The following is a 15,677-nucleotide window of genomic DNA, read 5'->3' on the forward strand; positions in this document are numbered from 1 at the left end:
AAAAGTGAGCTGCTACATGAACATAGTGAGGTGGTAATTGAAGAGAAGACAAGAGCGAATGTAGGCGAAGGGAGAAGGGATGGAGCAAACAGGGGTGGCGAACAAATAATGTCTACTAACATCGGTGACCATTCTATAAATGGAAGGATTGCGGAGATCATGAGAACGTACATAGTAGCGAAGGCAATGGGCATCACGGCGATCGGATAAGCATGGAACGTTCGCTTCTGCATAGAGGCTCTCAACATGGGAAGAGCGAAAGCACCAAGGCATAAACGTAATCCCTGGTGATGAATGGGATTAAGGCTAGAGAGAGTAGCAGGAGAGGCCGTTGAATAGATCTGGCCACCATAATCAAGTATCGATGAAATGAGGGCGGAATGTAGGCGAAGGAGAGTTCGACGATCAGCTCCTCATGAAAGATGAGCAAGGGTTTTAAGAAGGTTGAGCCGGCTGTGACAAGTTGCCTTCAGAGAGGTAATGTGAGGTTTCCAGGATAACCTACGGTCAAAGAGGAGGCCTAGAAACTTGACTGTATCACGTTCAGGGATACGGGAGCCATAGAGATACAAAGGATGATCGGAGATGACAGAGCGTCTAGTGAAAGTAATTTGGTGAGTTTTGGTACTGGAAAATTTAAACCCATGTGTGGTGGCCCAATTGAAAACACGGTCGACCACATGTTGGAGAGAAACTATAATGAGGTGACAGTCAGCGCCTGCACATGCAATAGCGAAGTCATCAACATAGAGAGATGGCCAAATATTGGGTGGAAGACTAGAGACCAATAATTTTATAGCAAGGAGAAAAAGTGTTGTGCTCAGAATAAATCCCTGGGGGAAACCTTCAGCTTGGATAAAGTCCGGGGAGAGCACATTTTTAACCCGAACACGGAAATGTCTGTCGGTTAAAAAGTTCTTAAGGAAGGATGGTAGAATGCCTCGAAGGCCTAAGGAGTGGGCTTGGGCCAAAATATTGTACCTCCAAGTTGTGTCATATGCCTTTTCAAGGTCGAAAAATATGGCAATAACTGAGTGGTTATTCGCAAAGGCATTACGAACATACGTATCCAAGCGTAGTAAGGGGTCTATGGTAGAACGGCCCTTACGAAAGCCATATTGACGAGTGGAGAGACTGTTGTGTGTCTCTAAATACCACACTAAACATCTATTTACCAGGCGTTCCATCACTTTGCAAACTGCACTGGTAAGAGCAATGGGACGATAGTGAGAGGCTTCATGTCCCGTAGTACCCAGTTTGCGGAAAGGGAGAACAATGGTAGATTTCCACAGCTGAGGAAGACCTCATTGTGACCAAATAAGATTGAAAAGGCGTAATAGGACTGCAAGGGCTGACTGATGTAAATGTTGTAGCATACGAATATGAATGTCATCGGGCCCAGCTGCCGATGATCGGCAAGCTGAGAGTGTTGCCTCCAGTTCACGGAGTGTAAAAGGCACATTATACTGCTCTTCTCTGAGAGAAGAGAAATCCAAGGGTGCTAACTCTCTGGCAGACTTTGAGGAAAGAAACGAGGGGCATAGATTGAGCCCCTGAGAAATACAGACCAGATGATTGCCAATTTCGTTTGCAACATCTAGTGGGTTTGCTATATCAACACCGGCAACCCGCAGAACAGGAGCCGGGTCAGGAGAATATTTACCACTCAGTTTTCGTACTTTTTTCCAGACTGCACTCATAGAGGAAGCAGAGGTGATAGTGGAGACATAATCTCGCCAGCGAGTGCATTTAGCGTCACGGATGACATGGCGAGCGATCGCACGCTTCTGCTTAAAATCAAGAAGTCTCTCCGTGGTTCTATTGTACTGGTACCTGCCCCACGCAGCGCGTTTCAAACGTACTGCACGAGCACAAGCAGGAGACCACCAAGGAACGCATTTCTGAGAATGCCTGCCCGAAGTTTGGGGTATAGAATGAGAAGCTGCGGTTAAAATGGAGGACGAGAAGAGGTGTAAAAGCTCATCAATGGAGGACGAAGAAGGAACCTCACTAAAAACAGTTAGTTGTGAGTAAAGGTTCCAATTTGCCTGGTCAAATTGCCAGCGTGGGTTACGAAGAGGTGGTGAATATGAAGGGGAAGTAAGAGTGATTGGGAAATAATCGCTGTCATGTAAATCCGGGAGAACAGACCAGGTGAAGTCTAATGCGGCAGAGGAAGAGCAGACTGAGAGATCGATGCAAGAGAGAGTGTGAGTCCGAGGATCAAAATGTGTGTGAGTACCTGTATTTAAAACATGGAGGGGGTGGGTAGCAAGAAAAGCCTCTAACTGAATACCACGGGAATCAGAGTGAGACCCCCCAGACGAAATGATGGGCATTAAAATCGCCAAGTAACAGAAGTTGTGGCGGTAATGACGAAACAAGAACAGCAATATCTGGGATAGATAATGCCCGAGAAGGAGAGAGATACAATGAACAGAGTGTATACCACCTATGCAAGTGGATACGGGCTGCTGTGTAATGCAGCGAAGTATGAACAAATAGCTGATGGTACGGAATATCAGTGCGTAGAAGAAGGGCACTTTCATTAAAGGTCCCATCAGGAAAAGGATCTGAAGAATACAATAAATTATAGCCTGAGATAGGATAGATAACGGCAGAGTGTAATTTTGGTTCCTGTAAGCAAACACCAACAGGGGAAAACTGGGAGAGCAACATCTCAAGCTCACCCCGATTATCCCTGAGGCCGCAAATATTCCACTGTAAATAGGCCATGATTGGCAACGATAAAGATACCTGAAAGCTGCAGGTAAGGGTACTTGCGGACTAGAGGGGTTAGAAAAGTCCACATGTGGTGGCAAAGGAAAACATTCAAGTAGCGAAGGAATGGTGCGTTGTGAAGAAAGGAGTTGCACAGATGGAAAAGAGGAAAGAGAAGGAACAGAAGGGTGGATCAGTGTCCATTGATGGTTTGGTCTCTGCAATATATTCAGAGATTGCACTTCAAGTGTTTCGGAGTTCAGAGACGTTGTATGGGAGACAATATTGGAGATGGAAGGAGGAGGAGTTTGAGTAAAGATTTTAGCTGTAATGAACTATACCAAGTTAGGGGGGGCGAAAGGGTGGAGGGAACTGGAGAAGTGTGGGAGGGGACAGAAGAGGGAGAAACCTGGGAGGTGGCAGAAGAGGAAGAAACTTGGGAGGGGACAGGGGAGGAAGGCACAGTACGAGGAGGAGGATGAACCTCCAAACTTGTAACAGAGCCAGTGAAAGGGGAAGACTCAGGTACAGAGACTGGGAAGGTAAAATGTGGAGGTGGATGAAGGGAAGGAGGGGTTAAAGGAGATTTTTTGGGCCTCTGAGAAGTAGAGGAACGATTGGGAGGAGGTGTCGTACGAGGTCTTGTCGATACTGGGGTTTGTGAGGGAGGACACGAAGTAAGGACAGACTGAGGAGTTGAAGTAGGGACGTCTGAGCCCAGGACAGCAAAAGAATTAGATACAGGAGTGACTATGGGACTGGCAACCGCAGAGGAGGCTGCAGAAGATGTGACCCCAGAAGTGGGGGGGATGGTTTGAAACACGAGAATAAGAAACACGTGGCAGTCTCCCTTGGAGGCAGAGATGAGAAACTGCCATAGCATATGCGAGACCTTCTGCTTCTTTCAGGCAACAAATTTCCTGCTCATTTAAGTAGACTTGGCAATGGCAAGAGTACAAAGGGTGAGCCTCATGACAATTAAGGCAAGAGGGAATTCGACTGAAAGACGTATTAGAATGGTCATCGGCACCACAGACTGGGCATTCGGCTGTAGATCTGCAGTATTTTGCTGGGTGGCAAATTGCCAGCAATTCCTTCACTGTTGTGGTGTAGGGATCACCTTCCGAACTTGTAATCGATGTCCTGCTACATAAACAGAGGATGGGAGTTCACGGCAGGCAGGAAGAAGATAAGTGTCTACCTTGAGGATTGGGAGATCTTGGAGTTCCAGCTGTTTGAGAATGTCAGTGCCACATGTCTGGAAATTCTGTTGGACTATGGTATGGGCAGAATAACAGTACCACTACAAGAATTGAGGGAATATTTTTCGATAGTGAAAGGAATAGTATCGATATGTGAAAGAAGAGAAAGATCATGAGCTTGGGTAGAATTCTGGACTGTGATGATGCGCGTACCACTCTTAAGAGTATGAAAGGAAATATCTCTACCAACGTGGCATAGGAGAGCTTTGCCAATACTATGGTCGGAAAGATAGGCAGTAGAAGAAGTCGGTCTTAATGTAAAGAATTTAGTCCATTGTGTGGTCTGAAACTGAGTGTGGAGAGGGAGTGCATGACGTGTCGGTCTTTTCCGAGTAGAAAGGGAAGGTAACAAAGTAACATCATTAGGAGATTGTCGTTGACGTTTAGAAGTGGGACTAGAGTCGGTCCGATGTGGGACAGGCTGGCAATTCGAAAATCGCCGCACTGTAGAGGGAGAAGCCGGAAGCATAGTCAAAGGAGAGCGGAGGTCAGACAAATCGAAGGAGTCAGTGGAAGCCCCGGTACCTGAAGCAGGTGAGGAAACAACATTAGCAAGAGGTACAGGGGCCTTAGGAATGTCCGAAGAGTGGCCAAAAGATGAGTCGAGGTCAGAACGGGGTGCGGTAACAAGAGGGGGCCCGGGGGTAGCAGGGTCATGGATTGGGTACTCCATGGTTAGGTTACTTCTTTCTTTTTGTTTTTAAGAAAAAAAAAGAAAGAAGAAAAGAAAATAAAAATAAAAAAAAGAATAAAAAAAGGGGGGACTGGGGAGGGATAGTTCCTAGGAAGAATGAAAGGGCCAGAAATCTCTCTCTACGCCCAAGAGGACCTTAGCACCACAAGTAGCACAGATGCAGTGTGGAACCCATGCCATACCCTACCCATCATGCCAGTAAACCAGCAATCCGGGATAGCAACCTCACATCTGCCGAGCTACCTCGGTGGACAAAAGAGAGGGCGGCCGGATATCCACCACAAAGCATACCTCCTTCGGCCACCACCCCCAGAATCTGAAAGGTGGCTTCCAGAGATACACCTGTCGCCCGAAAGACACCCAAAGCCACCCTCCAGGATACCGGAGAGGGATCGGGACATCCCCAGGCAGTCCAGATTCCATGGCAAACTACACCACTGCCAAGAACCTCAACGGAATGGGATGGACCCCGGTACCCTTTCCCCTACCTAGGAACTAGCGTGCCTGTGGGAAAAAATCCCAAAGGCCAAAAAGGAAGGGCAAAAGGGAGGGGTTGGGAGGAGGAGGAAAGGAAAAAGGGGAGGATGGGGAGGATGGGAGAGGGAAGGGGGGATTGGGGGGTAATTAGGTTCGGTCTGAAGAAGGAGACCGACAAGTCTAATTCCTCAGACCAAGAGCCTCTTCACCACGCCAAGGAGCCCCCCTTGAAGAGGAATTGTTCCTCTAATTATAATACAGCATTATCCGTGAATCTTTCCTATTAGAGGCCTATTTTATTACAGACGGTATAGCGTCTCACTGTCATTTTACTGACCTCAGTTCGTTCCCCTCATCCACCTTACTTTTTATTGATTAACATTTGTTTATTACAAATTAATTTGAGTTCATAGACGATTTGATTTTTTTTTATATTTTATTTAAAACGTCATACAAATATATATATGTACATATATCAATATGTAACATTAACACTGGTGATGAGCGATAAACATTCACTACACAATCTACTGAATAAGCACATACATAAAGATATTAAAATAAACTTAACGCAACCGACAGACTGCTTCTACGTACGTTGTTTCACAAGTAACAAGGTTCATAGATATAGTGGAACCTACTCATTATTGCTTACACTCCCCCCCATCCCCCACCAATGAATACATTCTACATTCCCCTGCTACTTAAAATTAACAGATGACTTGAACAAGGACAACATCAGTAACACAATATATAAACACATAACAATCCAGGCAACACCTGACACAATACTATTTACAAGTTTTTAAAACATACCACAATGCAAGAAGGAATAAAGGTATAATAATAAATTACAACCTCAACACAATAATAATGCACAAAGCTTAATGACAATCACCCATAATACAACTCGCAACTAATTACACAAGACATACAAATGCATTATTAAGAAACCTGTGCTGCAACACAGGTGACCCATCATCCCTCCCCCACTCACACAACACAGGTGACCCATCATCCCTCCCCCCACTCACACAACACAGGTGACCCATCATCCCTCCCCCACTCACACAACACAGGTGACCCATCATCCCTCCCCCACTCACACAACACAGGTGACCCATCATCCCACCCCCACTCACACAACACAGGTGACCCATAATCCCTCCCCCACTCACACAACACAGGTGACCCATCATCCCTCCCCCACTCACACAACACAGGTGACCCATCATCCCTCCCCCACTCACACAACACAGGTGACCCATCATCCCTCCCCCACTCACACAACACAGGTGACCCATCATCCCTCCCCCACTCACACAACACAGGTGACTCATCATCCCTCCCCCCACTCACACAACACACATTGAAAACTAACCCCATCACCAATCTGAATAATCATGACATTAATTATCCTCAATTTAGGAATATCATGACACGTGTCACGTGAGGAAAGAGAATTTACAACATGGATGGTAAGGACTACCAAAATCACAAACACATGTGAATATTACATTACAAAACATGCATATACAACTACCAATAAAGTTGTTATTACCGTTAATGATTTAGACTTATTACATATTAATTGCCCCCCCACCCCGAAATAATATGACCATTATCACCAACTTCTAGCTTACATCCTAATTTGATATATATGAATAAACCTAAGTGGTAATTATATAAGTATTGGTGAAACAGTAGCACCAAAGACAGAGTACATTTAATAACAAATATTAACATAATGGAAACATGACCAAGTCTTACACATTGCCACTTCAACCCGGTTAAGATGCACATCTAGTGCTTAACAAGTCCAGGAACATTGCCACAATGAAGGTCAACCAATTCCTAATCACAACAGCATATCTAAAACACGTGCAGGCGCAGACAGCCACAACTGTGTATGTGCCGTTACACATCCCATACGCACAGGTTCACACACATTCGCACGTTACATTATTCCAACTCTCCCGCCACACTAAAGTCGCACACATTCTTTGCAACTGTCAACCCCAAGGAGGCGACCCCGTTTCTACCCTTGACATCACCATCCTACAGTAGCATTTACCATCCCTTCCACCTGATTTACAAATCTAATAAAACCTCTAATGTAAGTTCTCCATATCCGTCTGAGAAAGCCCACTCCCACCTTCTCCCATAAATTTCCCTGTTACGGCACAACGTTTCATAAAACGTAACCACTAAAACCCGCCTCTTCACCTCACTAATCCCTTTCCCCCTCATTCCCCACGATATTTATATATAATCTACCATAATGTACCCCACAGCCCTAATGATACTCTCATCCAATCCCCCCACGTCAAGACTTAAAGCTCTCAGAACAGAAATCCCTGTACCCCCAATCTTACGGAGTACCCTACTCGACCAACCCCTGACGCTACCCATCCCCTCACTAAAATATACAACATGAAACACCGACTCCTCACCTTCACATATTCCACACACACCCCCCTCAACCACACGTCTATCTCTCAGAACTGTACCCGACGGCAAAATCCCATGCAGAAAACAATACATTACGTCACGTGCTCGTGGTTGTAACCTCATCCTACTTAACCTATTCCATATACTTTCCCATGTATACATGGGGAAAATTCCCTCTACAGGCGCCACAACCCTCCCCACCAACAATCGACACATCGCACCTATTTTGACCTTCCCCGGATCTCGAGCCCACACCATAGCCCTCAAAACTGTTTCACACTCCCGCAACTCCACTCCTGAATACATTCGTTTCAATATTTCATGGATCCTGACCATACCCCCCCCCCCATCCACACCTTCCCTCACCACCTCCATTTTAATAAAGACACATTTGACCCTCCTCTTTAAGTTCAGCAAACCCAAATCCCCCCTGCCTCACAGGTAACATTACCACGTCCCTTTTAAGCCAATCACATCCCGAGCCCCACAAAAATTTGAAAACCCTCCTAAGTATGTCTGCTATCGCCATCAGTGTGAATGGGAACACGGCTGCCACTGCCAGACCTTACTATACAATAAGACATTAATGACAATGGCCTGCTGTACAAGGGTCAAATGTTAAGGCCTCAATGCACCCAATCGCCCATGAATCTTATCCACCAACCTAATCGAGTTTTCCCTGCTCACTACATCCAAGTCGTCTGCATAGATGAGACCACAAATTTTTAACAAATTCACCAGCCTCCCCACCACTGAACTACCCCACTCAACCCCCCCAGCCCAAGCTCCTAACCCCATGACCATGGACTTTTCTGAATTCACTTTCATCCCAGTTGCATCCGAGAACAATTGTACTCCCCCATCCAAGGTATCCATTGACATCCCTTCCCTAACCAGAACAGTAGTGTCATATACATACCCTATTAAGACTGGCCAAACCCTCCCAATTCTACTCCCTTCACCCCCCCATTGCACATACGCTTCTCCATGCATGCAAATAAAAGTTGTGACACAGAGCACCCCTGTCGAAGTCCCCTTTCCATTACAATCTTCCCACCCACTCTCCCATTAATCTGTACCCTCGCCATTACACTGCGATACAAAGCATCTACCTATCCCTGTCCCCTGAGGATGGATCTCATTACCTCTCGTTCCACTCTGTCATATGCTCCCTGCCAGTCTAAAACCACCAAAGCCCCCCTCCTCCCCTTTTGCTTCCACGAAATCCCTTAGGAACCCATGTCTCTCCACCATAGACCTCCCTGGCAACCCAAACTAAGTTCTCGATACTACTCTATCCACTATGCATTTAAACTGATTCCCCAAAATTTTGGCAAACAGCTTATAATCTGTGCATAACAACGATATTGCCCAGTAGTCCTTAAGTGTATGTTGCCCCTTACCCTTCGGTACCAATACTACTACAGCTGTTGCCTGCTTCTCCCCCAACTCTCCCCTCTCCTTCATTAAATTTAATAACCTAACCAAAAAAACCCTAATTAACTCCCAATGCTGTAGATAAAACTCTGCTGGGCGTCCATCGATTCCCGGAGCTTTACCCTTACGCATTTCACTTAAAGCCTTCCATGTTTCTCCCTCAGTTATTTCCCCTCCCAACGCTTCCCTATCACTGTTTCCCAACAGACATATCACATTCTCACACACCTGTTTTAAAACCCCAGCTCCTACCCCATCCCTTTGTCAATACTTTCTATACCACTCGTCCGCAAACACTCCCATTCCGTCTGTGGTGTGTATAACCTGACCCATCATATACCTACCTACCGACTCATGAACCTCCAACCATGGAATAGCTGTTGCCTGCTTCCGTTGCTTTTGCTTACACAATACACACGACGAAGGCTTATAGCCCCATAACACCTCTTCCACACCTGCCATTACCCTCCCTCACCACTTGGAACCTCTCATCTTAGAGCTCATGCAGCCTCCCCTTAAGTGCCAGTATGTCATCCATAGGATAAATACCCACCACCGCCCCTCTCGCATAACAACCCCGTAACCTATCCTCCAAATAGTTGGCCAGCCCATATTTTAAAGAATTAATTCGTTTCCCTCACGTAATATTGCCTAATTCGTTTCCCTCACGTAATATTGCCTAATTCGTTTCCCTCACGTAATATTGCCTAATTCATTCTTTAGCCACACCATCCCACCATGTTACCTCATCCTCCACCCCATGTACCTCCGCACTTAACCTCTCCCACAGTGTTGTAAATCCCTCCAACCCCTCCTCATCTCCTAACACACTCGTATTTAACTTCCAATAACCCCTAGAGACATCCGCCAGTGACTCCCATCCCACCTCTGCCACGACCGCCCTATGATCCGAATAAGCAACCTCTATTGTGCGGAAAAACTTTACTAAGACCCCTTGAGAAATGTACAACCTATCTAACCTAGCCGCATAACCCCTCCTCACGAAAGTGTGCTCTACCTCCCACACACCCCCTCCGACTGCATCCTTCAATTGAATATCCCTCAAGAGGTCTCGTAAGGCCGCCGACATGTTCCCCGCCCCTTTTGGTTCCACATCAGCCCTCCTGATAACACAATTCCAGTCCCCACCAACGATGGCCACCGCAGGTAAACCACATAAGAAGAAAACTAGGTCATCACATACAAATTCCTGCTTTACTTTCACATCGTTCTCAGAAGGTGCATACACACTAACAAAGGTTACCCTCTGCCCCATCCACCACCCATCCACACGCAACACCTTCCCCCCTCCCCCCTCACTTCTTATCAACGCAAACGGGCTCTCCTCCCTGATCAATATACCCACACCACCTTTCAGACATGCAGATGGCAGAGTCATGACCTGAAACCCCGCCACCTCCAGCTCTCTTCCCTCCTTGAAATTGTGTTCTTGCAGGAACACTACATCCACCCTATATTTACACAGAAACATTCGAAACCATTCCCTCTTCACACTATTACACAGTCCATTTACGTTCACAGTCATACACCTAAGGCCTCTTTATATTTTCCAACCCTTCCTCCTCTCTTCATTCATCCCAGGGCCTCCTGCCCCAGAGCCAGCACAGGGCTTCACACAATCAACCTTCCCCCCTTTCTTGCGATGCCTCTTATCCTGACTATACTCAACCCCTGCCAATTTGGATTCAGGAAAAATAAAAGCACTAATGATGCAATCATAAAAATGCTAGATCTGCTTTACACAGCATTGGAAAATAAGGAATATGCACTAGGAATTTTTATTGACTTAAGAAAAGCTTTTGACACAGTAGACCACGACATCCTACTCCACAAACTTGACCATTACGGTATAAGAGGCCATGCACTTGCATTTCAAATCTTACCTTTCTAATAGGTATCAGTATGTCACCATTAAAGACACAACATCAACAACACGGCCACTTGATACGGGAGTTCTGCAGGGAAGTGTCCTTGGTCCCCTGCTCTTCCTCATATACATCAATGGTCTTCCAAACGTATCCCAACACCTGAAACCCATTCTCTTTGCTGACGACACGACTTATGTCATCTCTCACCCTAATCTTGCCACCCTCAACACCATTGTTAACGAGGAACTGATCAAAATATCGACTTGGATGACAGCCAATAAACTTACGCTTAACACTGACAAAACCTACTATATTATGTTTGGTAGCAGAGCAGGAGTTGCGCAAATTAACATTAAGATCGACAACACTCTAATTACCAGACATAATGAGGGCAAATTCCTAGGCCTATACCTTGACAACAACCTGAATTTCAGCACTCATATCCAACACATAACCAAAAAAATATCCTAAACGGTTGGGATCCTCTCCAAGATACGATACTACGTGCCGCAAAATGCCCTTCTCACACTATACCACTCATTTATCCATACCTCACCTATGCTATTTGTGCTTGGGGATCAACTGCAGCAACACACTTAAAGCCAATAATAACCCAACAAAAAGCTGCAGTAAGAATAATCACTAAATCCCATCCCACCCCCCAACTCTTCATAGATCTAAACTTACTCCCTGTTCAGTACATTCAAACTTACTACTGTGCAATCCACATCTACAGGACCTTAAATTCCAATATTAACCTTGACCTAAAACGCTTTCTTGATAGTTGTGACAGAACCCACAGGCATAACACCAGACACAAACAACTCTATGACATTCCCCGTGTCCGACTAAACCTTTACAAAAATTCAATGTATGTCAAAGGCCCTAAAATCTGGAACACCCTACCTGAAAACTCTAGAACTGCAGACACATTCATCATCTTCAAAACTACCATTAGAAAACATCTTATCTCCCTGATACACCCCATCAACTAACTACACGAATACCACCTGGTGGTTCAGAAATATTAATCTCAATCTTAAAATAATGAATCCTAACTAGTCATAAGTTGGTCTGTGATACTCCAATACTGAAACTATGTACTGTGCCAAAACAAAAGCATTCACATTGCTAAACTCAAAAACTAGTATTTAGTAACTTAGCCATAAAACCAACTTACCTCATAATTTGTATTATTTTAAAATTAAGAATTAAACTAAGTCTGCCCGAAATGCCTAGCCATGCTAGGTGTTCTAGTGGTACACTGTGTAAATATTATTTCACATGTAAACCACACAATAACCAAATTCTGTAAACTCAGCATTGTAATACTTATAGAGAATAAACTTTGAATTTGAATTCCTCCCAGACCTCTGTGCCGGCGTCAGAACATCATCTGAGTCTGACGCCGCCGCTCTCTTCCTTGTGATTCCCTCCACTTCCATGTTGTCTTCTGAGGTTCCCTCACGATGAACCTCAACCTCCACCACGCCCCGTTCCACGGCACACGGCGACATCTCACGCTTACTGCTTGGCCCGTCATCCCTGCTATGGTTTTTATCATCACATTCCTCCACAGGCAACGCAGTGCCTCTCACCAGCTCAGGAACAACATCCTCTGCAGGCGGCGTCAATGTCCTCAACACTTCCTGAAGCTCTTCCTCGAGAGCCTGTACCTCCTCCTGTACTTGCACTTCAGCACTTTTCTCCAGCCTAGTAACAGTTCCTTTTATGTCACAGCTTACCTCACACACGACATGATGGAAGGAAGACTCTGAAGTGTCCCTGTTCGCAGATGACGTGAAGTTGATGAGAAGAATTACATCGGACGAGGATGAGGCAGGACTGCGAAGAGACCTGGAGAGGCTGGACATGTGGTCCAGTAACTGGCTTCTCGAATTCAATCCAGCCAAATGGAAAGTGATGAAGACTGGGGAGGGGCAAAGAAGACCGCAGACAGAGTATAGGCTAGGTGGACAAAGACTACAGACCTCACTCAGGGAGAAAGACCTTGGGGTGACCATAACACCGAGCACATCACCGGAGGCACACAAATAACCGCTGCAGCATACGGGCGCCTGGCAAACCTGAGAATAGCGTTCCGATACCTTAATAAGGAATCGTTCAAGACACTGTACACTGTGTATATTAGGCCCATACTGGAGTATGCAGCACCAGTCTGGAACCCACACCTGGTCAAGCACGTCAAGAAGTTAGAGAAAGTACAAAGGTTTGCAACAAGGGAATGTCGTACGAGGAAAGGTTAAGGGAAATCGGACTGACGACACTGGAGGACAGAAGGGTCAGGGGAGACATGATAACGACATACAAGATACTGCGGGGAATAGACAAGGTGGACAGAGATAGGATGTTCCAGAGAGGGGACACAGGGACAAGGGGTCACAACTGGAAGCTGAAACTCAGACGAGTCACAGGGACGTTAGGAAGTATTTCTTCAGTTATAGAGTTGTCAGCAAGTGGAATAGCCTAGCAAGTGAAGTAGTGGAGGCAGGAACCATACATAGTTTTAAGAAGAGGTATGACAGAGCTCAGGAAGCAGAGAGAGAGAGGATCCAGTAGCGATCAGTGAAGAGGCGGGGCCAGGAGCTGAGTCTCGACCCCTGCAACCACAATTAGGTGAGTACAATTAGGTGAGTACACGCCAGTCTCCTCTATGGGATCCTCTACCACTTCACTCCACAAGCGCCCAAGCCCTTGCTTTCGCGTGGGGCTTTCAACAACAGCTACCACACTGGTAACTGGTGCTTCACCAATTTGTGCAGGTGCCCTCCTCAGCTTCACACACGCTGCCGCCATGTGGTCGTACGCCCCACATAACCTGCACGTATGTCTCTGTCCGGCGTACGAAACCATAACTTGCGTCCTGAAGTCCCCCAACACGACGTAAGACGGTATGGGATGTCTTAGAGTCATCTTCAGGGAAAAGGTTCCCACCAGATGGCCCATGTAAGCACCAGCCGTCCACTTGCCCTGTTGTGCCAGATGTACGGTCCCATATGCTTCGAAAACACTCCTGATGTCAGCCTCATCTGCTTCAAATGGGACATTACGAATCTTAACCCACGTAAAGTGGCGAGATACGTCGATCAAACGCACCTTCACAGCTGGAGTAGCAAGACTCACGTCTTGGAATCTCGTCACCAAAGACTCATACACGGACGTGGAATTCAGTTTGACGAAGATTTTGAATGCCGCATTCAGGGCAACACCATACACCTCATCGTCCTGGACACCATAGGTCTCCCCAATGATGGTCGGGAGTAACACCTGCGCTGAAGAGGGTGAAATTGCCCCACGAAGCAGCTCTATACCGATGGTATTTATGCGCCTCTTCACACTCAGCGCCATGTTCGTACAAGGTAGCTCGCCTGAAAACAGCAGAGGGGTGCAGAGCACACCCGCACTCTACCGTGGTCAGGCAGCGAATCACATTTTTTAAATTGAATGGGGTAAGAATAGATTTTCTGTTAAAGCTCCTGGGCCGAGGGAAGATGTTCGGTTATGTTAGCGTTGGTGTCCCTGACAGAATGTAATTCGCTAAGTATTATCTCTGAAATTTTCCTATTAGAGGCCTGGTTTAGCTTAGATGGTACTGCGTCAAACTGTCAATTTCCATTCCGCAGTTTGATCTGATATTGTATATGTAAAAGAGTCTTTTCTTCCTCAGGTCAAACAGTGTTGCACACATTGGCAGGTCACCAACAAATTAGCAAGAAAGTAAACTGGAATGAGAAAGATCAGTTGTTAGAGGATGTGTGGTTTGCAATGGCCGAAATGTTTATTAAGAAAGGTTGTAACCCAACACTCAGGAATCACAGAGGGATAAGCCCAGTGGATATTGCTGTGGATAAAGGTGCAACTAAACTTTCATACATCCTGAGAAAGGTAAAATATTTTATTTCATGAGCTCTTCATGATATTTTTCTTTTTAAATTTTTATTTCATGTTAATGGCCTGCAAGAGCTCTTCATGATTGAGAGCAACATTTGAGTATCTTTATTCTTGAAATATTTTCCCGGCCAATGGCGTCTTGAGTCTAATGTAAAGTTAAATGTGAAATGGAGCAGTATTACACAGTCAAAAGTGAAGAAACTCACTAGTGAAGGTAGGTTGTGCCTGTAAGTTAAGCAAGTTTTGATGAATTCCTTGCATCAAGAAAGATGTTGCTGTGTCTGATAGTTTGAATATATGGCTTAGAAAACTGACTGCAATGTGCTGAAGAAGCTACTTGTTGGCGAAACGTCGCAGGAATTAAAATTCCCAGTGTTGCAGAAGTGTCTTTATTTATGATCTCGGTTTTCTAAACCATTTATTCAAACTTGATAGAAATAATAGTAAATGGTTGTGGGCGTCTTACACGTCTTAGTTAACATGAATTATTGCATATAAACAAGTATAAAAATCATTGGATTAGAAAGAATCTCTTTGGGTAGAATTTCTAGAACAAGAAATATAGATTTTAAGTTTTAATAACAGACCTTCTAATTGAAAATCTGCCATAAGGGAACTTCATTAAAACGAAAGTGTAAAGGCTTCTAGACATGATAACATTGTAATAAAAGGGTATTTCAACTTTACTCAGACTGACTATAAACTACTTTGACTGGACATTTGGAGCTCAATGAGTTCCTTGAAGTAGTTCAGGACTGCTTTTTGAAGAAGTTTGTAGCTGAACCTGCTAGAGGTAATAATCCGCAAGACCTGGTTTTGTTAAACAAGCAAACC

The 15,677-nt window shown here is 45.3% G+C and overlaps 1 protein-coding gene across 1 annotated transcript in view; it reads left to right on the forward strand.

Annotated features, from left to right (window-relative positions):
* The window catches only part of LOC138850974 (uncharacterized), a 67,953-nt gene extending 53,063 nt beyond the window's left edge, over window positions 1–14,890 (forward strand). Inside the window, exon 4 of the mRNA XM_070093678.1 lies at window positions 14,620–14,890. Within this exon, the coding sequence (XP_069949779.1) occupies window positions 14,620–14,858 (239 nt within the window). The 3' untranslated portion in view covers window positions 14,859–14,890. The remainder of the gene's footprint in view (window positions 1–14,619) is intronic.
* The last annotated feature ends 787 nt before the right edge of the window (window positions 14,891–15,677 follow it).

The sequence above is a fragment of the Cherax quadricarinatus genome, chromosome 3 (assembly GCF_038502225.1).
Source record: "Cherax quadricarinatus isolate ZL_2023a chromosome 3, ASM3850222v1, whole genome shotgun sequence".
NCBI lineage: Eukaryota > Metazoa > Arthropoda > Malacostraca > Decapoda > Parastacidae > Cherax > Cherax quadricarinatus.